This window comes from Neolamprologus multifasciatus, chromosome 16 (genome assembly GCF_963576455.1).
Source record: "Neolamprologus multifasciatus chromosome 16, fNeoMul1.2, whole genome shotgun sequence".
Taxonomy (NCBI): Eukaryota; Metazoa; Chordata; class Actinopteri; order Cichliformes; family Cichlidae; genus Neolamprologus; species Neolamprologus multifasciatus.
Genome location: NC_140454.1, coordinates 1,262,459 through 1,285,450, shown reverse-complemented (window position 1 = coordinate 1,285,450; position 22,992 = coordinate 1,262,459). Strand labels below are relative to the sequence as shown.

The 22,992-nt window shown below is 43.3% G+C and overlaps 1 protein-coding gene and 1 long non-coding RNA gene across 3 annotated transcripts in view; one reads left to right on the top strand and one right to left on the bottom strand.

Annotated features, from left to right (window-relative positions):
- LOC146499952 (uncharacterized) overlaps window positions 1-22,992 on the bottom strand; it is a 167,171-nt gene that overhangs the window by 143,449 nt on the left and 730 nt on the right. The gene's annotated exons all lie outside the window — the stretch shown is intronic.
- prkag3b (protein kinase, AMP-activated, gamma 3b non-catalytic subunit) lies at window positions 5,720-22,353 on the top strand. Of its 2 annotated transcripts, XM_085136096.1 has the most exons (11): window positions 5,720-6,497; window positions 8,063-8,167; window positions 8,264-8,345; window positions 11,289-11,347; window positions 11,569-11,614; window positions 13,966-14,020; window positions 14,261-14,387; window positions 14,720-14,885; window positions 16,906-16,943; window positions 17,158-17,304; window positions 17,542-22,353. In XM_085136096.1, exons 1-11 carry the CDS (start codon window positions 6,195-6,197, stop codon window positions 17,656-17,658), a joined length of 1,245 nt encoding a protein of 414 aa, XP_084992222.1. In that variant the 5' UTR covers window positions 5,720-6,194; the 3' UTR covers window positions 17,659-22,353. The 2 variants fall into 2 exon arrangements, with proteins under 2 accessions (XP_084992222.1, XP_084992221.1); XM_085136095.1 differs by lacking the exon at window positions 5,720-6,497 and having other exon boundaries at window positions 6,724-8,167.

Here is a 22,992-nt window from a genome sequence, read left to right as displayed (position 1 = left end):
CTGCTCTAAAAGAACGTACGTACCTGGGCCCGCCTACTATCCTCGGAAACGTAAAATGATTGGCTAGAATCCAAAGTGTATCACAGCTCAGGAAAAAAAAGCACCAAAATGTGCGCAGCTTTTCGGTCTGGTTACTACCGTTTATGTCAGAGCCACCGGTACCCATCCGTAGTAATAGGTAACCATAGCTTCTTTGAACACAGTGCATCTCCCAATTAGGGATGGGTATCGTTTAGGTTTTATCCGATACCGGTGCCAAACCGGTACTTTTGAAACGGTGCCGGTGCTTAAACGGTGCTCAAACCGGTGCTTAAAGAATGGAGAACACAAAATTGGTCCAAAAACCTCTCATGTTCAGCTGTTTTTTTGTAAAAAGATAACAATGTTAGCCTTTTCTGCAGCTATGGGGCATATATGGTATCACTCTTGGCTGGAAGCAGCTTAAACAATGGAAAAAACACAAACTTTGTCCAAAAACCTCTCATGTTTAACTGTTTTCCACTTTTTCTTTGGTCATTTTAGCCTTTTTGTCCAGGGTGAAGGGAGTATCTGCCATCAAACAAGAAGACAGCTGCATGTAGCTATGATGATGTTTGCTAGTTCACCTTACATGCATTAATGTAATAACGTGGTTAGCCTACTCAACGTAAATTACACACGAACAACATTAAGCTACTCACGCAGAGAAGAACGGCTGCTGCTGCATCATCATCCTCATCATTTCTGCTACACTGGCAGGGCTAGGGGCCAGGACTCTCCTCTTCGGGTTTTTGGGGGATGTTGCTAACTCCGGGTCGATAACAGGCACCACACCCGCAGTAGATGTGCTCGGTGTGAGGTCTCGCAGCAAGCTATCAAATACGGCGCATTTCTCGGCTTTTAAAAAAAACGCTATGCGTCACCAGGTGTTTCATTGGATTCAGACTTTTGACCGCTTCGCCTTGGGCGTTTTTAATCTGTAGCTCTGCTCTAAAAGAACGTACGTACCTGGACCCGCCTACTATCCTTGGAAATGTAAAATGATTGGCTAGAATCTAAAGTGTATCACAGCTCAGGAAATAAAGCACCGAAATGTGCGCTGCTTTTTGGTCTGGTTACTACCGTTTATGTCAGAACTGGTGCCATCATTGCACCGGATACCGGTACCCATCCCTACTCCCAATACTTTGTGTTTCTATGAGTTACACTTGCATTGCTCTCTGTTAGATTCAACGACTGTTTGTTCCCCCAAACACAGCAGTGTTAGACTGAGCCAAAGAGCCACAGTAAACATAAACGGGGTAAACTGGATAGAGCTGAGTTGTTGTCGGTAGGCGAGTTCCTCATTTTCAGCAGAAAAAAAAGCTGCTGATGTTGTTTTAAGGTGATTTTGATTCAAGAATAAACTGCTAAAAATGTTTTGGTACATCTTCTGTTAAAACCGAAAAATATCACAAGCAAGTGTTGTAGCTGCCAGATGTTTGTCACTACTGCATAATTATTTTCAGTTCTCTTCGTCATAGCAGGAACTTTATAGGAGACGCGTTTGATTCTTGATCTGTACTTGGGAGACATCCTCTGCTGGTTGGCAGGAGAGAGAAGACGAATATGCCCAAAGTGCATTTTCTTACATTTAAGAAGCAGTTGAAGCTTCAAGTCCAAAAACAGCTGCCGAACGAATAAAGAGCCCCACAGCCAGACGGTTCATGTTTTTATTATGTGTGATAAACCTTCTCCACAGTACACTGTGTGCAGTAAAAGACAAAACACAAATATGTGATGCTAATTATGACAAATCAGTCCTACAGGTAACAATGAATCTAGCATTTGAAGCAGTTTAAAGAGTTTTGGCTCAAAGGGAGAGCTTTACTGCATTATGGCTCCTATAGAGTGCTTTTCTACTCTGCTTGAACACTCAGAGCACTTACACTTACATTCATGCAAATACTTGTTTCTATTCCTAAGGGCTTTCTAAGACTGACACTCTGGACACATCAGGAGCAACTTGTGGTTTGGTATCCTGTCCAAGGATACTGGAAGGATCGAACCATCGACCTTCCAGAGTAGTATATGACGTGCTGTAACTCCTGAGCACAGCGTGACAATGACAATAGCAACAAATCTGAAAGAAAAGTCATAAAGTTTGGGGTGTTTCTTTGCCCCAACCAGGCTTTGTGTAAAATCGGTCGGTACAGGTAAGAGGTGTTGGTTTGGGTTTTTCCCTTTTTTTGTCGCTTACTCTGATTTGATGAATATTAAATTAAAGAAAGTTGGGCAGCTTATAAATAGTAGCTTCTTTTTCACTTGGTGCCTTTTGAGAAGCAGCCTGCATTCAGCAGATCTAACTAACAAATGTTTTCTGGTGTTTGTTTAAAAAATTGGTTTTACTGGAGGAAATGAGTGAGGGCGCCTCCATTAGTGGGGGTGGAAAAAACGTAGTTTTAGATATGAATTTATACAGATTAACTGTACATGGTCCAGTCACTATACAGTGGATCAAATAAGGTTCCCGTGAGTACTATGGGAGCCATAATCTGGAACAAGAAAGAACATAATTTCACCATAAACCAGACATGACCAGTTGCTCCCCACAAGATTTCAGACAGAAGTGAAAATTATCAGAAGAGTTGTCCAAGTGTCCAAAACTACAAAAGGACCTGGAATCATCAGGTGCAATAGTTTCAAAGAAAAACCAATAAGAAATGCACGCTCGCCATGCAAGACTCCATTGCTAAAGAAAATGTTTGCTGAATAACAATAGACGCCTGTGAAATACTGGGAGAATATAGCCTGAGACCAAAACTGAACTCTGTGAAAGCCATTACACACACCATGTTTGGAGGTCAAAGGGCACTGCATATCAACTCAATATACCATACTAACAATAAAGGCTTGGCTCTCGACAGAGGCGGTCACATCTTCCGCGCTCCCTCCCTTATCTTTCCTGTTTGGCTTCTTTTGTCTCGTCTGGTCTAACTCGTCTTGTTCTCTAAAATCAAGAAATTCTGGATTTGATCAACTAGTCTCTTAACGCGACTGACATCTTCTTCTCAACGAGAAGCCCGGGCTCGGGGGAGCCTGAATGTCCTGCAGGAATGTTGGTTGCTGCATACACAAAGGACGGCTGGGGGGGGTGGCGGGTCTTGTGCCTGGCAACACACTCGATGGAGGACGTTGAAGACATCTGGAACCCTGATGACGGGGTTCCTGCTGATTGGAGCTGGCATAGCCCTGGCTTATCAACGACTAATGAAAGCGGTTACAGCTTCCCAAAAAGGTTGACCGGCATGGCTGATGCAGTGAGTGCTCAGACTGTGCTTATTGAACGCACTATAGGTAAAATCATGGAGAAGCTCGCGACTCTGCAATGGGAAATCAATAGAGCTGGGACCAGTGATGGACAGTAGATCAACTGCAGGGATGCATCTTCACACGGCCTCCCCTCACCAGCTGGAAGCTCCAGGGCCGAAGCTGGAACAACAAATCCTCCCAGATTAAAGACGGCGTGTGGCTCTCTGCTCTATCCTCCTACTTCCTCAAGGTCACCTGTGTTGGCTGGGGGATTGTTGACTTTTGCTTAACACTAGGTGAAAGGGACTCTCTCGAGTTGGACACAGGATACACGCACGCATACACATGTACTCAGAAAGATATACAATAACCTCCCCCCTCCAACGGCCTCAAACTTCCACCCGATGCAGTCAGGCACGTCTGTGTCCAGGGCCAGGCTCCGGCTGTTGTCTACGTCGCCTTTCTCCCAAACCCCACCCCATCGCAGGTCACGTGCTTTTTATGTTGTAAGGGGTGAAGACTCATGTGCTTCATTGAGGGTTTTGTTCCCAAACTGCTCTCCTCTGAGGAGCTCAGTCTGGGTGGAGTTTTCTTCCCTCCTCTCCCCTCATGTATCGTGTATTTCATTGTTTTTCTTACCATCCTACCTCTCTCCGCCCTGTCTTACCAACGTCATATTTGTGCCTGTATTTACAGAGGAAGGGGGCCTGATTCACTGCATTTTTATTTATATAGCAACACACAACAACAAATCACAAATCACAACAGCAGTCGCCTTAAGGCGCTTTATATTGTACAGTAGATGCATGTACGTGTTACATTACTAGTGACAGTCAGTCAGTCAAAGCTTGTGGGCTGTCGTTCAGCATATGGAACTGTCACGCTTCATGTAACTCAAGAAAAGGTGAATAGAAAAATGTACTGACACATTCGTAATAAAAAAACCTGTCAGGATTTCAGGATCAAGTTATCTAAGTTATCTAAGTGACTTATATATCATGTTTAACCTGAGTAGTGAAAGACGGCGGTGGCTTTGAAAACGATTAGCCGGGAGTCCGGTGTTCTCACGGCTCTAGTTAGCCTAGCCCCCGGCTAGCTATCGAGCTAGTGGGTAACAGACGTCTCCGAAAACGTCGGAGCGCTTTTGAAAATATGTGGTGTCTTGATAAACTGAGCAGATATTTGAGGTTTACACAGCTACATTCTCGCCTGAAAATATGTTAAACGTTTATTTTGTGACCCAGAAAGAATAATAAGAGTAATATTAAAACTAACTAGCTGCCGCCATTGTTGGAAACTGAGCTGGGCTGCGCTATGAATTCTGGGACACAGCTTCTTCTTCTTCGGGGTTTAACGGCAGCTGGCATCCTTGTACATGCAGTGCCGCCATCTTCTGTTTCAGTCCGTTATTACACTCTTAAATCCTACTACTTATTCCTGCGTCTTTTGTGATCTTACAAAGCTTCAAACAATGACTATTAAATCAGTCGCCAACGATTTTGATAGTCGACTAATCGTGGCAGCCTTAATCTCATCTCATTTAACCAAAACGTGGTTAAGTTTGAGCATCTCTCCACAGGTGTATTCTGATGCTCACCTTTATTTACTTTGCAGACATAGATTTTACAGATTTGCTGTTTTTTAGTTTAATCGCATTTTGTTTGTTCTTCCGTCCAATCACTGCAGCTTCATGCGTTTTCAGGGCGCTGACAACTTTTCTTTGCAACCGTAACACAGCTGTGATACTCCAACAACATTTTAAAAGGACTCTGTAAATAGCTGTAAACTATTAATATGTGAGGTCTCTTGTAACCAGCAGCACAGCCTGTTTGGACACCTGCAGTTATTATTAGCACGACGTTGTTCGAGCTGGCTGTGAACCTGAATTTGAATGTAAACTGGATTCAGAGAATGATCTACATGTTTGAGCTGTGCTTAACACCTGAGAAGAAGTGAATCTGTGTGCGTTTGCCAACAGTTTCTTCATTTTTAGTCAACAAACTGCAGAGTTTATTTCGTTATGTTTTGTAGGAAATTAAGAGATAACACATGGTTTCAGGTTTCAAAGGGGTTTTTGGCAAATTTTAAATCTTTTCTTTAAAAATGTGAATGTTGATTATGTGTTTAATGATGTTAGAGGCCGCATGTAAACTGACTACGGTGCAAAGTAGGAGATGGTTTACTAGATTTATAAATAGTTACTGGCCCAGTAAACCTTGAATGTCTCCCACAGTAGGACCAGCAAAGTCTTAAAGCTGTACTGAGCACTTCTTCTTTCCTGTAACACAGAAATATAAAGTTCAGCTATCCTGGGAGACGTTAAATGCACCTCATTAAAAGCCCTGCATCAAAGTTGGTTATGTAAGCTAAAATATGAACATTTCCACATTTAAAATCAAAGTAATATCAGCTAATGAAGGTTGATTCTGCTCATCCAACTCAAGATGAGCAGAATTAACCTTTGGGATTTACTTACCTGGATGATTGAGCATCAAGACACATATTAGCTAATGTTGCTAGCAGCTGTTTCACAAGAATTAGAAACATTACAAAACTAAAAGTAATGTAAAAATTACACTTTGGACAGAGCAGTTGTGTCTACTGTTAAAACATGTCTGATGATCTGATAGTTAATCTGAAAAACACACAAATAGTTCATGAAATTGAAGCTAACGAATGTGCTGAAGTGCGCTGGTTGCTACCATAGCTGGATGATGTCATTGCTGTATCACCCACTGGTTCTCCAGTCTGCACTCAAGAACCAGTATAAATGTTGGAGGCGAGGATGGATTATTGGATATGCAGACATCTCATACATACACTGTCAGATGATGAAGTGACCGGGATGAGCGTCCTCTGCTCTGCTACAAATGTTAATAAGGCAATACCCTCCGTCTCCACCCACTCTTCCTCTGTCCCTCTAAATGCCACTCTCACACTTCAGTCCAGATTTAGACTTCAGTCTTTCCCAGACATTCTGTCTCAGCTGTCTCAAGCTTCACAGAGCAATTTGTCTCCCTCTCAGTTTGTCCAGTTTTCCGTCCTTCTCACCATGCCTGGACGCCTCTTTATCTGACTTGGCAGCAAAGTCTCACAGGTCCTCCAGGTGGACAGTCCGTCACAGTGCTGCTGTCATTTTGATGCCCAGGGTTTTGTGGGTCAGTGTGATTCTACGTGTGCAGACCTCTTGTTGCTGTTGTCTGCAGACTATGGAACCTCTGGCAGAGGTAAGACGCTGTCCTCACCCTCCACCTCTGTGTGCTGCTGTTTGTTGTACGTGACTGGAACTACTTTTACATTACCTCAGATTACACATAGATAATGAACTTAAAAACACTACTGCAGTCTACAGGAAGGGTCGGAGTCGTCAACTGAGGTCTTTTAACATCTGTCAGACAACTCTCGGGATTGTCTGTTGTGGTCAGTGCTATCCTCTATGCTGTTGCATGCTGGGGCAGCAATGTGGGGATGGAGCTGGACTCCCTTAAGGTGGTGTCTGAGAGGCAGATGTTAAGGATACGGTGATAAGGACAATACCTCCCGCCCACTCGGCCAGTCACAGGAGCGCCTTCACTGACATACTACCCATAATGCACCACTGAACGACACAGGAAGTCATTCCTGCCTGTGGCTGTCCTTTACAGTTTGACGTTTAGAGTCAAATGTCAATATATTTCACCTCTGTAGTATTCTGGCTAGCCATTTGTATATATTAGAGCTATCCATCCATCCATTCGCTTCCGCTTATCCTTTTCAGTGTTGCGGGGGGCGCTGGAGCCTATCCCAGCTGTCATAGGGCGAGAGGCGGGGTACACCCTGGACAGGTCGCCAGTCTGTCGCAGGGCCAACACACAGGGACAGACAACCATTCGCACTCACATTCACACCTAGTGGCAATTTGGATTATCCAATTATCCAATTAACCTATCCCCACAAGCTGCATGTCTTTGGACGGAGGGAACCCACGCAAACACGGGGAGAACATGCAAATTCCACATGGTGAAATTGAACTCAGGACCTTCTTGCTGTGCGGCAACAGTGCTAACCACTGTGCTGCCTTATATTCGAGCTATTTCTTATGTTTTGTAACTTTGTAATGTACTGTATTATTTAATTAGTTACTGTAACCACACAGTTTCCTTAGGGATTAATAACGTATTCTGATTCTGATACTTCATAAAATAATGCGCAACCTTGTTTACACAACTAAATTCCAGGTGTGATCTGAAGCAGTGGACAGTCGGGTACAGACACCTAACTGAAGTAGTGATGACTTGAAGCTTTAGGGTTCACCTGTACCTGTGACATACATATGTCCTGAAAACGGGAAAGAAATCAGACGGGGAGACGTGGCTTGTGTTTGCTGAATTCTCCATAAAATTTATTCTGCTGCATACTTGATCCACTGTTTCTGGTCACTTTACAAGTATTGAAACTGCACAGTTGCTATTTTCAAATATTGCTACACGGTGGTAAATTTGCCTTGTTGCCCTTTTTTTGTTGTATTTTTTGAAATTGGGATTGTAGATGGAGCTGTCCCAGCAAATCAAAACTTACCAGGGGCCAAAGAAATAACCAGAGTAAATGTAAAAGGTGGTCCAAACATCACATCAGACGTCTCTGTCAGACTGCAGATACCGTCAGCATCCTCAAACTCTCAAAACACTGTTAGACCCAAGCTTTTTTTTGTGAAAACATTATGATGCCCTTATAAAAAAATACCCAACATGAAACCAACATTTTATATTTCTTATTTATCCGTGGCATAAGCAACCCCTGTTCTTCTCCACAGGTCCAGACCGACACATTCATTTACATGAACTTCATGAAGAGTCACTCCTGCTACGATGCCATCCCAACCAGCTCCAAACTGGTCATCTTTGACACAACGCTGCAGGTCGAATGTTCCCAACACATCCTCTTATTCTGCCAGTGAAACAGGCCACAGTTACAAAACACGTTCATGGTTTCAGCGACTGTGTTTGTTCGGCAGGTGAAGAAGGCTTTCTTCGCTCTGGTGGCTAACGGTGTGAGGGCAGCGCCGCTGTGGGACAGCAAGCTTCAGTGTTTTGTAGGTGAGCCAAACATCGTCTGTCTGTAGCACTGAGCGTCTTGCATGAGTAAGATCTCGATTGAAACTTGAGCTCCCCCCATACAACCTTCAGTGGTTTATTAACTCTTTATAATCCAATATAATGCAAATGCTTCTCCAGCTTGCATCTTACACTCTGCCACTGTGTGTTAGATGGTGTCTGGGATGCTGTTGGCTGTGCTCCCCCCTTTATGAACATGGTGCTTAGGACCTGTTTCTGTGTGCAGGAGGCGGCTGATGGTCACTCCACTCCTAACTCTATATCGATATCTATTATTAGTGACGAGCTGGGTAAGGGGGTTGAAGCCGATGCAGAGCACCAGTAAAGTAAAGGATTGCTCAGATCAGGACACCTTACCATTGGACTGAACAACGTCTGCATCAGGGAAACCAGAAATGCTAATAACCAGTGGACTGCTGCAACAATCTATGCAAGGACTAAAACCTTTTTCTGTTATACGTTTCATGGGAAAAAACATCACTAAATAATTTCATTTCCCGGGCACAGGTGCCACCCACTCACTTAAATCCTTCAGGCACAAGTTCAAGAACCTGCAGGGGTAGAACGTAGCGCACAAAGAAACCATCGCACACGCTGAGCGTTTGCGTTCACGCTGCTGTGTCACTCCTACAGGTAGCTCCTCGTGCTCACAGTGAAATCCTGCTGGCTTGAGTCAAAAGCCTTTTGACTGGTTTCTTCAGCATAACCAGTGACAGGTGTCAGGGTTTCCACAGCTGGACAGTAAACAATAACTGTTGATAATTCATTTGGTAAACTTTATTTAACAAATTGTATTGAGCGGCACTGAATACATGCGGCCGTGAAATGAAATTATCTGCTTGGATGATGTTTTTCTTGCACACGACTCGACAGAGTCTACTAGGGCAGCACGGTGGTTAGCACTGTTGCCGCACAGCACGAAGGTCCTGAGTTCAATTCCACCATCAGGTCTTTCTGTGTGGAGTTTGCATGTTCTCCCCGTGTTTGCGTGGGTTCCCTCCGGGTACTCCGGCCTCCTCCCACCGTCCAAAGACATGCAGCTTGTGGGGATAGGTTAATTGGATAATCCAAATTGTCACTAAGTGTGAATGTGCGAGTGAATGTGAGTGTGAATGGTTGTCTGTCCCTGTGTGTTGGCCCTGCGACAGACCTGTCCAGGGTGTACCCCGCCTCTCGCCCTATGACAGCTGGGATAGGCTCCAGCGACCCCCGCGACCCTGAAAAGGATAAGCGGAAGTGAATGAATGGATGGATGGATGGATGAATTCTACTATGCCAGTTCAGCCAGCTGCAGATTATATGCAAAGCATCTAGGAACGTGGATATATAACACATATCTTTAAAAGTGTCCAGTTTCTAGCCACAGAGCGAGCCTCCATGATCATTTTATCAGTTGGTGTCATCGTGAGGTACACTGTTGGCCCCAAATGGGTGATTAAAGATATCCAACATTTTAGGATTTAAGGACCACAGCTTTCCAAGAAAATAGAGCCTGCTCACCTCCGTCTTCTATAAAGCCTCTGTATTGGTCTTCCCATTCAGCCCGTTGTTGACCTGGTCACTGTAGTGCCTGTGTACCAGTATTACATCTACATCCTATTCCATAAGAGACACAGGTTATGTAGCTTTTCCCTTCTGGTTTATGTGGATGGATGACAGTGGTCGTGTCCAAATTCATGGGCTGCTTCCTCCTGAGGCCGCATTTGTAGACCGATTATGTCACAGCGACGCGCCGAAGGCTGTCCAAATTCGTAGACTCCTCCGAATGCAGCCGACAAATGCGTCCTCCTTTTCCCCGAATTTGAAGGATGGGTCGGGTGTGTCCTTCGTGGCCCACCATATCCCAGAATTCATAGCGCGGCCCAGCCAAACTCCAGTTTCCAACAATGGCGGCCGCTACTAAGTTTTAAAATTACTCTTACTAATCTTTCTGGGTCACAAAATAAACTTTTAACATATTTTCAGGTGAGAAAGTAGCTGTGTAAACATCAAATATCTGCTCGGTTTATCAAGATATCGCATATTTGCAAAAGTGCTTCGACGTTTTCGGAGACGTCTGTTACCCACCAGCTCGATAGCTCGCCGGGAGCTCGAGGGTCACTGAAGCCGCCGAGAACAGCACAACACCCGGCACATCATGTTCAGATCACCGCGGAGTTTCGCTGCTCGGGTTAAACGTAATATATAAGTCACTTAGACAACCTAAAATGTTATTGTTGGGCTTTTTTCAGTGTTTTGTTTGTTCGTGAGTAAATCAGTTTGGCTGAGATTAAAGTTATTAGATTAGATAAAATAAAACTTTATTAATCCCCCGGGTGGTTTTCACACAGCTGACTAAATGTCAAACAGAAAACTGATTAAACAGAAGTATGAGACGGTCGAGAGTTTCCTCCAGTGTCCTGTTATATTTTAGACAGCAAGGAGCAGACGGCCGAGTTTATTAAACTCCACCCACACAGCGGTGACGCTAATCTGAAGGCTAGACCGTCACATTCCACAGCAGTTTACTTCCGGCCTACCCGACCTTCTGAGGACCACGTAGACCGCGAAGGCCGGGTCCTCAGGAGGAGGCAGCCCATGAATTTGGACACGACCAGAGTCAGTCATCCATGATGGCTTACTGACACTTCCTGTAGCATCAGTAACATCAGCTGGATGGTATTAAATTCACTTGAAATCAAAGGTCAGATCCAAGTAGATCCAAGACTAGTCTTCCAGTACCTTGACTACATGAGACGTGAGGGCGACTGGTCAATAGTTATTAAGCTCTGATGGTGTTGATTTAGTAAGTAAAGTAGACAGCATTTCATGCTCACTTGTGCTACATAAGAAACTTCCAGATGTGTCAGTTAGCATCATAACTGACTTCTGATGAATCCATGTTCAATACGTCCAGTGTCACATGATCTATATGTTTCTGTCCAGGTATGCTGACCATCACTGACTTCATTAACATACTGCATCGATACTATAAGTCTCCTCTGGTGAGTTTCTGAGTACTATAAATTTATTGTATACATTTAGCTGCTTTGTGCTTTTAGCAGAAGAAAATGGATGCATGCTTTTGTCAAATGCATTCACCCTGTGCTTTCAAATCACGTTATAATACAAAAAACCATACTGATTAAAAAATGGCAACATCCGACATAAAAAATGTCGGATGTTGCCATAAACGTTGGATCTGAAATGTTTGGTTTGTCTGCAGGTTCAGATATATGAGCTTGAGGATCACAAGATAGAGACGTGGAGAGGTCTGTTCAACGATACTGTCAGCAAGCATGAAATAAGAATTTAGAACAGCTTTCCAAAAACGTTGTGACATTCAACAGGATGTAAATAAAAACAGAATGCTGTGGTTTATTTTAAATGTTTTTTTAATGAAACAATCTTTTCTTATTGGCTTGGAAATGTTTACTGTTTATCACTGCTTCCACAAAAAAAGACGCTGAACTTGTATTTAGAGGTCATCTATGCGTATTAGAGACATTATTGATTGATCCTCAACAGTATGTACAGCTCTTGGAGCAACACACTCCACCCTTGGATGTTCTTGCTTATTTTAACAATTTCATTACATAGTATTCCAACAGCATAGCCCTGAAGTAGGAGTTTGGATGCTCCTGCCTGGATGTAGACGGGATTGGGAAGCTCACACACACACTCGAATATCCTCAAGAGGATTCCTGCTGGTCTAGTGTTCTGTGAACAGGACAAAACTGCTTTGTTCCTCCTGGATCTCGCCCCAACCAATCACAGCAGATGGCCCCGCCCCTCCCTGAGCCTGGTTCTGCTGGAGGTTTCTTCCTGTTAAAAGGGAGTTTTTCCTTCCCACTGTCGCCAAAGTGCTGCTCATAGGGGGTCATATGATTGTTGGGTTTTTCTCTGTATCTATGAAGCGCCTTGAGGCGACTTTTGTTGTGATTTGGCGCTTTATAAATAAAATTGAATTGAATTGAATTGGATCTGAAGTTTGACTAATGTATGAACTCTCCTTTCAAACGCCCTGACATAGGCCTTTCAGGGATGGCATCCACGACAGCGGCGGTGGTGGCCAGGGCATTTTTGTTGATGTGGGTTTCGCGTTTCATTCCCCCGACTGACGTTACCTCAGACAGGGGCCCCCGGTTCGTTTTGGAGCTTTGGTCTGCCGTGGCTGACAGCCTGGGGGTCACCAAACCACAGCATACCACCCGCAAACCAACGGGTTGTGCGAGCAGTTTCACGAGTCACTCAAGGCCGCTCTCTGCGGTTCTCTTACAGGTTTGCGCTGCGCGGTTAGGGAAGACCTCTGGGATTCTCCAGCTGAACTGGTCCTCAACCAGTCTGGGGAATTCAGGATCTCCCCCCCCCCCTTCGTGTTTCAATACCTCTATGCTGTCTCTCCATCCCACCAGAGACTCGTTTTGCATTCCCGGTGCACCATTTCCTGCCCGACCCTATTGTTCTGTTTGACGGCCCGTTCAGGGTTATTCAACCAGGCCAAAAGCCTTTCCTTTTTGGACTTTGGAAGTCGGCAGGAGATTGTTCCTATTGATAGACTTAAGCCTGCACATGTCCTGCTGATGATTAATGGTGCCGGCCCAGGCCCTCTTCCGCAGCTGTCCGCCTACCACCGGGCTGACAGACTTTGGTTTTTCCTGCAGGAGTGCCCCCCACCCGGCAGAGCTTGAGCTGTCTGCAGCTTTTCCTGACCGCCAGTGCCAGCCTTGTCCACAGGCATCCTTAAAACAAAAGAACTCATAATGCAGGAGGCACAGACAGGTCTACTCTCTTCTCATTATAAATGGAGAATGGGTGGAGTCAGTCTCCACATTCAGGTTTCTGGGCGTCTCTGCCCTTTTAAAGGAGGCTCAACAATGGCTGCACTTCCTGTCCTGAGGAAGAATAACCTGGACTGGAAGCTGGTGCTGGCTTTCTACCGCTCCTGAGTGGAGAGTGTACTCTCCTACTGCCTGGATGTTCAGCACATGGGGGCCACTACTGAGAACAGGAAGGCTGCACAGAGGGTAATTAAAACAGCGCAGAAAATCACTGGCTGAACTCTGCCACCCGTAGGCCATCGACAGATCATCCTGTCTCAGAAAAACATGCACAGTGTTACAAACAGTGTGCATGGAGCAGCCATAACTTCATTGTACATGTAGAATGACAATAAAGGGCTATTCTATTCTATTCTATTCTATTCTAAACTTGAAGGCTTTGCCTCATATTTTAAGTTAAATATACAGTTCAAATGACTTGCTAATCGCTACATTCTGTTTTTATTCACATTACTGACAGCATCCCAACATTTTTGGAAATGGGATTCTGATTCTTTTAAACCAACTATTCCCAAAACTTGCATTGTGGCCCACTGGGGGGATCTGAAGGTGTGGAAGAGCAGTGAGACGTTATTTACAATAATTAGTTGCATAAAAAAACTGAAAACACAAGAAGCAAACACTTGATCTTCGGCGTGTGTAACGATCAAGTTCTGATCAAATGATGTTCATAGGCTACAATGGTCTTTAGTTTGGGAATGGCTGCTTTTTAAACATTTAAATTAGCTTTAGGCTATGTTTCCAAGTAGTTTCTGGTTTGTTTGTTTGTTTTCTGTTTGCAGAAATCTATCTCCAGTACTCATTTAACAGACTAATCAGCATTACACCAGAGTCCAGGTAAGGCCAGCCCTAAAATTGATTTATTTAATTTAGTCATAATGTATTCACACTACAATTTCAAACAAAGTACAAAGTATCAACATTTATGGAATTTGGTATCTATTGACTTCCGACCGGTGTTCATTGCTGGAGCTAACTAATCTGAGCTGTGGTCTGCTTGTTAAAAGAGCTTAAATTTACCATGGATGGCCTGTTTATTCTTAAAATCCTAATCACAAATCGTGTTTGTCTTTTCAGTTTGTTTGATGCCATATACTCCCTGTTAAAGAACAAGATCCACCGCCTGCCAGTTATCGACCCGGCATCAGGAAACGTCCTCCACATCCTCACTCACAAACGCATACTCAAGTTTCTCCACATTTTTGTAAGGAGACACTTCTTGTGCAGCACACCGTTAACTCAATCCCATAATTTAATTGCAGTTAAAAGACCTGGCTCATGCCACATAGTGGACAGAGGTAGAAACATGTAGCTCCTTTGTGTAACATATGATACAAATGGCAGCCTGGATACATCTGCATGCCCTCAATATGCTCACAAAAAGGGCTGTCATCAGTTTGAAGACGTCTACTTTTACATTTTAATTGATGCATTATATTATTTCATTTGAGACTTTATATATTAAGAATAATAATAGTGAAATGCAAAATCTCAAAATCACAATATATTATCTTTTATTATGTCTTTTCCCTTTAGGGATCTATGATTCCCAGACCCAGGTTTCTTCAAAGGCAAATCCGTGAAGTGCCGATTGGTACCTTTAAACATATTGCAACCATCCAGGAATCAGCTTCCGTCTATGATGCTCTGTGCCTTTTTGTGGAGAGAAGAGTGTCAGCTCTGCCTGTGGTCGATGAACGAGGTAGTTTGATATCATGCTAATTGTTCCTATTGATAGACTTAAGCTGAAAACTGCATTCTTCCTCCTGTATCCGACTAATGGACAGACTCCCCTTTCCAGCACCTAACATAGACTTTCCCAGGGAGGCTAGGGAGTGTGATCCTTCAATAGTTGCAACACACCCTCCAGTCTCCCTTCTTAAAAATGGGAACCACCACCCCAGTCTGCCAGTCCAGAGGTACCGCCCCTGATCTCCACTTCAGGAACTCAGGGCGAACCTCATCCACCCCAGGAGTTGTTTAACTGCCTCAATGACCTTGCTCCTGAAGATAGGTGAGTTGTCCCCTGCATCCGTATCAGACTCTGCTTCCTCCACGGAAAACTTGTCAGTGGGATTAAGCAGATCCTCAAAGTATTCCTTCCTCCCACACTTGAGTTTTTGCTTCAGCCACTGCCTGAGCCACGTTCCTCTTGGCCTGTTGGTACCTTCCAGCTGCCTTCAAAGTTCCACAGGCTAACCAAGCCCGATAGGACTCCTTCTTCAGCCTGGTGGCTCCCTTCACCTCTGGTGTCCACCATTTGGTTCAGGGGTTGTGGCCACCTTGTGGCTGCAGCTCAGTGCAGCCTCTGCAATGGAGGTCCTGAACATGGTCAATTCGGACTCAGTGGGTTGAGCATCTCCCGCAGAATGTTACTGAAGCTCTGTGGGAAGTATGCGCTGAAGATCTCGTAGACTGGGGCCTCTGCCAGGCACTCCCAGGTCTGTCCAGCATCCTCCCCCACTACCTGATCCAACTCACCACCAGCCCCTCTCTTAACCCGAGTGTCTAGAACATATGGCGGCAGGTCTGGTAATACGATTACAAAATCGATTATCAACCGGTGGCCTAGGGCGTCCTGGTGCTACGCGCACTCACGGACACGCTTATGTTTGAACTTGGTGTTCGTTATGGACAAACTGTGGTTGGCACAGAAGTCCAAGAACAAAACACCACTTAGGTTCAGATCTGGGAGGCCGTTCCTCCCAATCACGTCCCTCCAGGCATCACTGTTGTTGCCCACAGCATGTCTTTATCCTGTCTTCCTTCTCTCACCCCAACCAATCACAGCAGATGGCCCCGCCCCTCCCTGAGCCTGGTTCTGCCGGAGGTTTCTTCCTGTTAAAAGGGAGTTTTTCCTTCCCACTGTCGCCAAAGTGCTGCTCATAGGGGGTCATATGATTGTTGGGTTTTTCTCTGTATCTATGAAGCGCCTTGAGGCGACTTTTGTTGTGATTTGGCGCTATATAAATAAAATTGAATTGAATTGAATTGAAAGTCTCACAGTAGGACAACAAAGTCCCCAGGTTGAGCAGCCTACAACACACCACCCAGGGACTCCAAGAAGGCTGGGTGCTCTGACTTGTCATGCTAAGTTAATGTTGTTATTCACCTGGAAAATTTGACGTTTGCATGATCATGAGTCATCAGCAGGTAATCACATGCAACTAACTGAATTTTGTAATATATGAAAAAGCTTGATACGTTTACATTACCGCTCATGGTAGTCTTTATTCATTTACCAGCATGTAAAGCTTTCAGTCCTTGGTCTTGTCATAATACAGATTACTAAAGAAGATCAGCTTTATTTATTTTTTTTGCTATTTGACAATTAAAGGCCTTCTGTTATAACATTTTCATGTGCATATGCTCTATAGATGTAAATTCCATACAAAGCAGCAGAGGTGAACCTAGCCCTGCCACTAACCCTAACCAGAGACCTAGTGGATGCAAAGGAGAATAAAATTCTACCAATTGATTTTTGACAAGGCTGACAATAATGACAACAGTTTGTAAAGCTGTTATCAAGGCAAACAATAGCCACATTAGACCAAAAACCTTCATATGACAAAGAGTCATAATATGAAGGTTTTTGGTTTGTTTGCTACATAATTTAATAAAAATAATATTTTATTGTTCTTTTTCAGTTTTCTTGCATACTTTGGAAAAAGGTAAAAAAACAAAAACTTACCTCATGGCCTTTCTGTGTGTATCCTCTGTAGGTAAAGTGGTGGCGCTGTACTCCAGATTTGATGTTATTGTAAGTTGCTACATAGGACCCACATGTGTTACACTGTATATCTTCACACACAATTTCTGATTAAAATACCATAAATGTATTAAAGAAAAAATAATAACAGTTCAGAGTTAAATACTTTATATATAAGCAGTTAATCCAGAAATATTATCTTATGAAAGTAAAATCAGTAGCTGCTAACAACATTAAGCATTGTTGGGTTTTTTCTGTCCCTAAGAACCTTGCAGCCCAGAAAAACTATAACCACTTAAATATGACAATGCGGGAAGTCATTGCATCCAGATTCTGCTGTGTTGAGGGGGTCCTTAAGTGCTACCCTCATGAAACACTGGAGACCATCATCGATCGCATTGCACAGGCTGAGGTAATACAGTGCAGTGCTGCAAAAATAATACTTATACACAAACTGCTGGGATACTGTTGGTGGTAATATGAGTCAGAAGTGAGAGCTCTTGACTGTGTAATCAAAGTTAGTCCATTAGGCTCAGGTACATTAGGTAGATGCACAACCTAAGGACTTAAAAATACAGCTTCGATACCTGATGTGTCAGGGTGTATCCAGCAGAGTGGAGCTGAAAAATGTTATCTTTTGTTTCACCAGGTACATCGGTTGGTGTTGGTTGACAGTGATGATGTGGTCAGAGGGATTGTGTCTTTATCTGACCTCCTCCAAGCCCTCGTTCTCTCTCCTGCAGGCATTGATGCACTGTACTCCTAATGTTCCCTCTAATGTTTCATGTGTCTGAACACACAAACTCCCTGAGCGTCCCTTGGACCACTGTGAGCAACAGCAGACATGTGCACTGTGGTCACGCCAGCATCGAATCATCCAAGTTACATGTTTATTAAAATAATCAAATTACAGCATTTATGTTAGACTACTTTTAATTAACTGCTTTAGCCCACTTACAATGAACATTTAAAACAATCTTGTTCATGACCTGCAGTATGTTCACACTATTGGAGGTAAAAATAACTTGAACTCCAATTTTGAAAACACAACTTTCTTTTTTTTTTTTTTATAAAAATCTGACTTGTATTATGAGTCTGTGGTCTGGGAGAGAGTCTGTAACTCTGTCTGCAAATACAGTAAATAAGACCAATGTTGGGTAATTAATTATATAGTTACTTCTTCAAAAAAGTAACTGAGTTTTGCAAACAACAAAGTTTTTTGCAGCTGTTTACCTAAAAATGCAGCCAAGGCATTTTTTAAATAAACATTTCAAACTATTTACAGAACAATCAGCTGTTCTGCATCAAATCTGATGCCACACAAATTATTTGTGTCACTCCAAAAAATAATTTCTGTCCACTATGAGATGAAGGAGAACAACAGCCTGATACCTGCAGGCCTGACAGCAGCAGATGTATCACTGCTGTAACACCTGTAACACTCAGCAGTCGCCTCATTGTTCACACACACAACAACACTATTGACTACACTACACACCAACTACACATTAACTACACATTAACTACACATTAACTACACACTAACTACACACTAACTAGATTTGTTAGCCCTGTTTGTTAGCGAGCGAACACCAACACTTGGTGTTCGCTCGCTCGCTCTGTGGTATAGTATCGCTTCCTGTTCCTGCTCAAACACAGTGGTGTTTCTGAGTAGCTTATTTGCTTAGCAGTTTAATTAACAACTTTTAAATACATTCTTTTTTCACAGTATAATCTTCACGTGCTTCATCCGAAGCACACTTTCTGTGTACTCACTACCTAATTTATAGTATTCACTCACTGTCTCTGTACTGTTTCGCTAGCTTAGCTCGTAGCCGACCCGTTAGCACCATGGCTACTTCACCTGTCCCTTCTGCACTTTCTTGCTCATTGTGTCAGATGTTTAGTTACTCCTCGGCCTCCTTTAGCAGTAATGATATCTGTAACAAATGTAGCATATTTGCAGCTCTGGAGGCCAGGATTACTGAATTGGAGACTCGGCTTTGCACCCTGCTCTCACCCTTAGCTAGCCAGGCCCCTGTAGCTGGTGCAGCCGAAGATAGCGTAGGCCCCGCTAGCTGTTCCCCGGCAGACCCCAAGCAGCTGGGGAAAGGCTGGGTAACGGTGAGGAGGAAGTGTAGTCCTAAACAGAAGCCCCAGGTACACCACCAACCCGTTCATGTGTCTAACCGTTTTTCCCCACTCGGTGACACACCCGCCGGGGGTCAAACTCTGGTAATTGGTGATTCTGTTCTCAGACATGTGAAGCTAGAGACACCGGCAACCATAGTCAATTGTCTTCCAGGGGCCAGAGCAGGCGACATTGAAGGAAATTTAAAACTGCTGGCTAAGGGTAAACGTAAATTCAATAAAATCATAATTCACGTCGGCAGTAATGACACCCAGTTACGCCAATCGGAGGTCACTAAAATCAATATTGAATCGGTGTGCAACTTTGCCAAAACAATGTCGGACTCTGTAGTTTTCTCTGGTCCCCTCCCCAATCAGACCAGGAGTGACATGTTTAGCCGCATGTTCTCCTTAAACTGCTGGCTGTCTGAGTGGTGTCCCAGAAACGATGTGGGCTTCATAGATAATTGGCAAACCTTCTGGAGGAAACCTGGTCTTGTTAGGAGAGATGGCATCCATCCCACTTTGGATGGAGCAGCTCTCATTTCTAGAAATATGGACAAATTTATTAAACCCCTCAAAACATGACTATCCAGAGTTGGGACCAGGAAGCAGAGTTGCAGTCTTACACGCCTCTCTGCAGCTTCTCTCCTCCTGCTACCCCCCCAAAAACCCATCTCCATAGAGACTGTGTCTGCTTCCAAAAAGACAAAAAACAAACTAAAAACCAGCAACAAACAACTTAAACAATCACAAAGAAAGAACAATACAGTATCCACATCTGAACCAAAGAGTAAAACAGTGAAATGTGGATTATTAAATATTAGGTCTCTCTCCTCCAAGTCTCTGTTAGTACATGACTTAATAATTGATCAACAAATTGATTTACTCTGCCTTACAGAAACCTGGTTGCAGCAGGATGATTATGTTAGTTTAAATGAATCAACACCCCCGAGTCATTCTAACTACCAGAAATCTCGAAGCACAGGTCGAGGGGGCGGTGTGGCAGCAATTTTTCACACCAGTCTATTAATTAATGAAAGACCAAGACAGACTTTTAATTCATTTGAAAGCCTGATGCTTAACATTGTCCACCCCAGCTGTGAAACTCAGAAACCAGTCTTACTTGTTATCATCTATCGTCCACCTGGGCCTTACACAGAGTTTCTGTCTGATTTCTCAGACTTTATATCTAATTTAGTTCTGAGCTCAGATAAAATAATTATTGTGGGTGATTTTAACATCCATATAGATGCTAAAAATGACAGCCTCAACATGGCATTTAATCTGTTGTTAGACTCAATTGGTTTCTCTCAAAATGTAAAAGAACCCACCCACCACTTTAATCACACTCTAGATCTTGTTTTAACATATGGCATAGAAACTGAACATTTAACAGTGTTTCCTGAAAACCCTCTCCTGTCTGATCATTTCTTGATAACATTTACATTTACAATAATTGATTACGCAGCAGTGGAGAGTGGACTTTATCAAAGTAGATGTCTTTCTGAAAGCGCTGTAACTAAGTTTAAGAATATAATCCAGCCACTGTTATCATCGTCAATGCCCTGTACCAACACAGAGCAGAGCAGCTATCTGAACGCTACCCCAACAGAGGTCGATTATCTTGTTAATAATTTCACCTCCTCACTACGTACGACTCTGGATACTGTAGCTCCAGTGAAAACTAAGGTCTCTAATCAGAAGTACCTGACCCCGTGGTATAATTCTCAAACACGTACCCTAAAGCAGATGACTCGTAATCTGGAGAGGAAATGGCGTGTCACAAATTTAGAGGATCATCATTTAGCCTGGAGAAATAGTTTGTTGCTTTATAAGAAAGCCCTCCGCAAAGCCAGAACAGCTTACTACTCATCACTGATTGAAGAAAATAAGAACAACCCCAGGTTTCTCTTCAGCTCTGTAGCCAGGCTGACAAAAAGTCAGAGCTCTTTTGAGCCAACCATCCCTTTAACGTTAACTAGTGATGACTTCATGAACTTCTTCACAAATAAAATTTTTATCATTAGAGAAAAAATTACCAATAATCATCCCACAGATGTAATATTATCTACAGCTACTCTTAGTTCCATTGATGTTAAGTTAGACTCTTTTTTTCCAATCGATCTTTCTGAGTTAACTTCAATAATTACTTCCTCCAAACCATCAACGTGTCTTTTAGACCCCATTCCTACAAAACTGCTCAAAGAAGTCCTGCCATTGATTAATTCTTCGATCTTAAATATGATCAACCTATCTCTAATAATCGGCTATGTACCACAGGCCTTCAAGGTGGCTGCAGTTAAACCTTTACTCAAAAAGCATCTCTAGACCCAGCAGTCTTAGCTAATTATAGGCCAATCTCCAACCTTCCTTTCATATCAAAAATCCTTGAAAGAGTAGTTGTCAAACAGCTAACAGATCATCTGCAGAGGAATGGTTTATTTGAAGAGTTTCAGTCAGGTTTCAGAGTTCATCACAGCACAGAAACAGCTTTATTGAAGGTTACAAATGATCTTCTTATGGCCTCTGACAGTGGACTCATCTCTGTGCTTGTCCTTCTTGACCTTAGTGCAGCATTCGATACTGTTGACCATAATATCCTATTAGAGCGATTAGAACATGCTGTAGGTATTACAGGTATTGCACTGCAGTGGTTTGTATCATATCTATCTAATAGACTCCAATTTGTGCATGTAAATGGAGAGTCCTCTTCACACACTGAGGTTAATTATGGAGTTCCACAGGGTTCGGTGCTAGGACCAATTCTGTTTACATTATACATGCTTCCCCTAGGCAGCATCATTAGAAGACATAGCATACATTTTCACTGCTATGCAGATGACACCCAGCTCTATCTGTCCATGAAGCCAGATAACACACACCAATTAGTTAAACTGCAGGAATGTCTTAAAGACATAAAGACTTGGATGGCCACTAACTTTCTGCTTCTTAACTCAGATAAAACTGAGGTCATTGTACTCGGCGCTGAAAAGCTTAGAAATATGGTATCTAACCAGATTCTTACTCTGGATGGCATTACCTTGGCCTCCAGTAACACTGTGAGGAACCTTGGAGTCATTTTTGACCAGGACATGTCCTTCAACGCACATATTAAACAAATATGTAAGACTGCGTTCTTCCATTTGCACAACATCTCTAAAATTAGAAATATCCTGTCTCAGAGTGACGCTGAAAAACTAGTTCATGCATTTATTACTTCCAGGCTGGACTACTGCAATTCATTATTAACAGGATGTCCAAAAAACTCACTGAAAAGCCTTCAGTTAATCCAAAATGCTGCAGCAAGAGTACTGACAGGGACTAGAAAGAGAGAGCATATTTCTCCTGTTTTGGCTTCCCTTCATTGGCTTCCTGTTAAATCCAGAATTGAATTCAAAATCCTGCTCCTCACATACAAGGTCTTAAATAATCAGGCCCCATCTTATCTTAATGACCTTGTAGTACCATATCACCCTATTAGAGCACTTCGCTCTCGCTCTGCAGGCCTACTTGTTGTTCCTAGAGTATTTAAAAGTAGAATGGGAGGGAGAGCCTTCAGTTTTCAGGCCCCTCTTCTGTGGAACCAGCTTCCAGTTTGGATTCAGGAGACAGACACTATCTCTACTTTTAAGATTAGGCTTAAAACCTTCCTTTTTGCTAAAGCATATAGTTAGGGCTGGACCAGGTGACCCTGAATCCTCCCTTAGTTATGCTGCAATAGATGTAGGCTGCCGGGGGATTCCCATGATGCATTGAGTTTTTCCTTTCCAGTCACCTTTCTCACTCACTATGTATTAACAGACCTCTCTGTATTGAATCGTATCTGTTATTAATCTCTGTCTCTCTTCCACAGCATGTCTTTTATCCTGTCTTCCTTCTCTCACCCCAACCAATCACAGCAGATGGCCCCGCCCCTCCCTGAGCCTGGTTCTGCCGGAGGTTTCTTCCTGTTAAAAGGGAGTTTTTG

Excerpts from the sequence above, each read along its gene's own strand:
- prkag3b (XM_085136096.1), top strand. The coding sequence starts at position 6,195 with ATGCCACTCTCACACTTCAGTCCAGATTTAGACTTCAGTCTTTCCCAG. Across the intron at positions 16,944-17,157 it reads ACTCCAGATTTGATGTTATT|AACCTTGCAGCCCAGAAAAA; the intron begins GTAAGTTGCTAC and ends TCTGTCCCTAAG. Across the intron at positions 17,305-17,541 it reads ATCGCATTGCACAGGCTGAG|GTACATCGGTTGGTGTTGGT; the intron begins GTAATACAGTGC and ends TTGTTTCACCAG.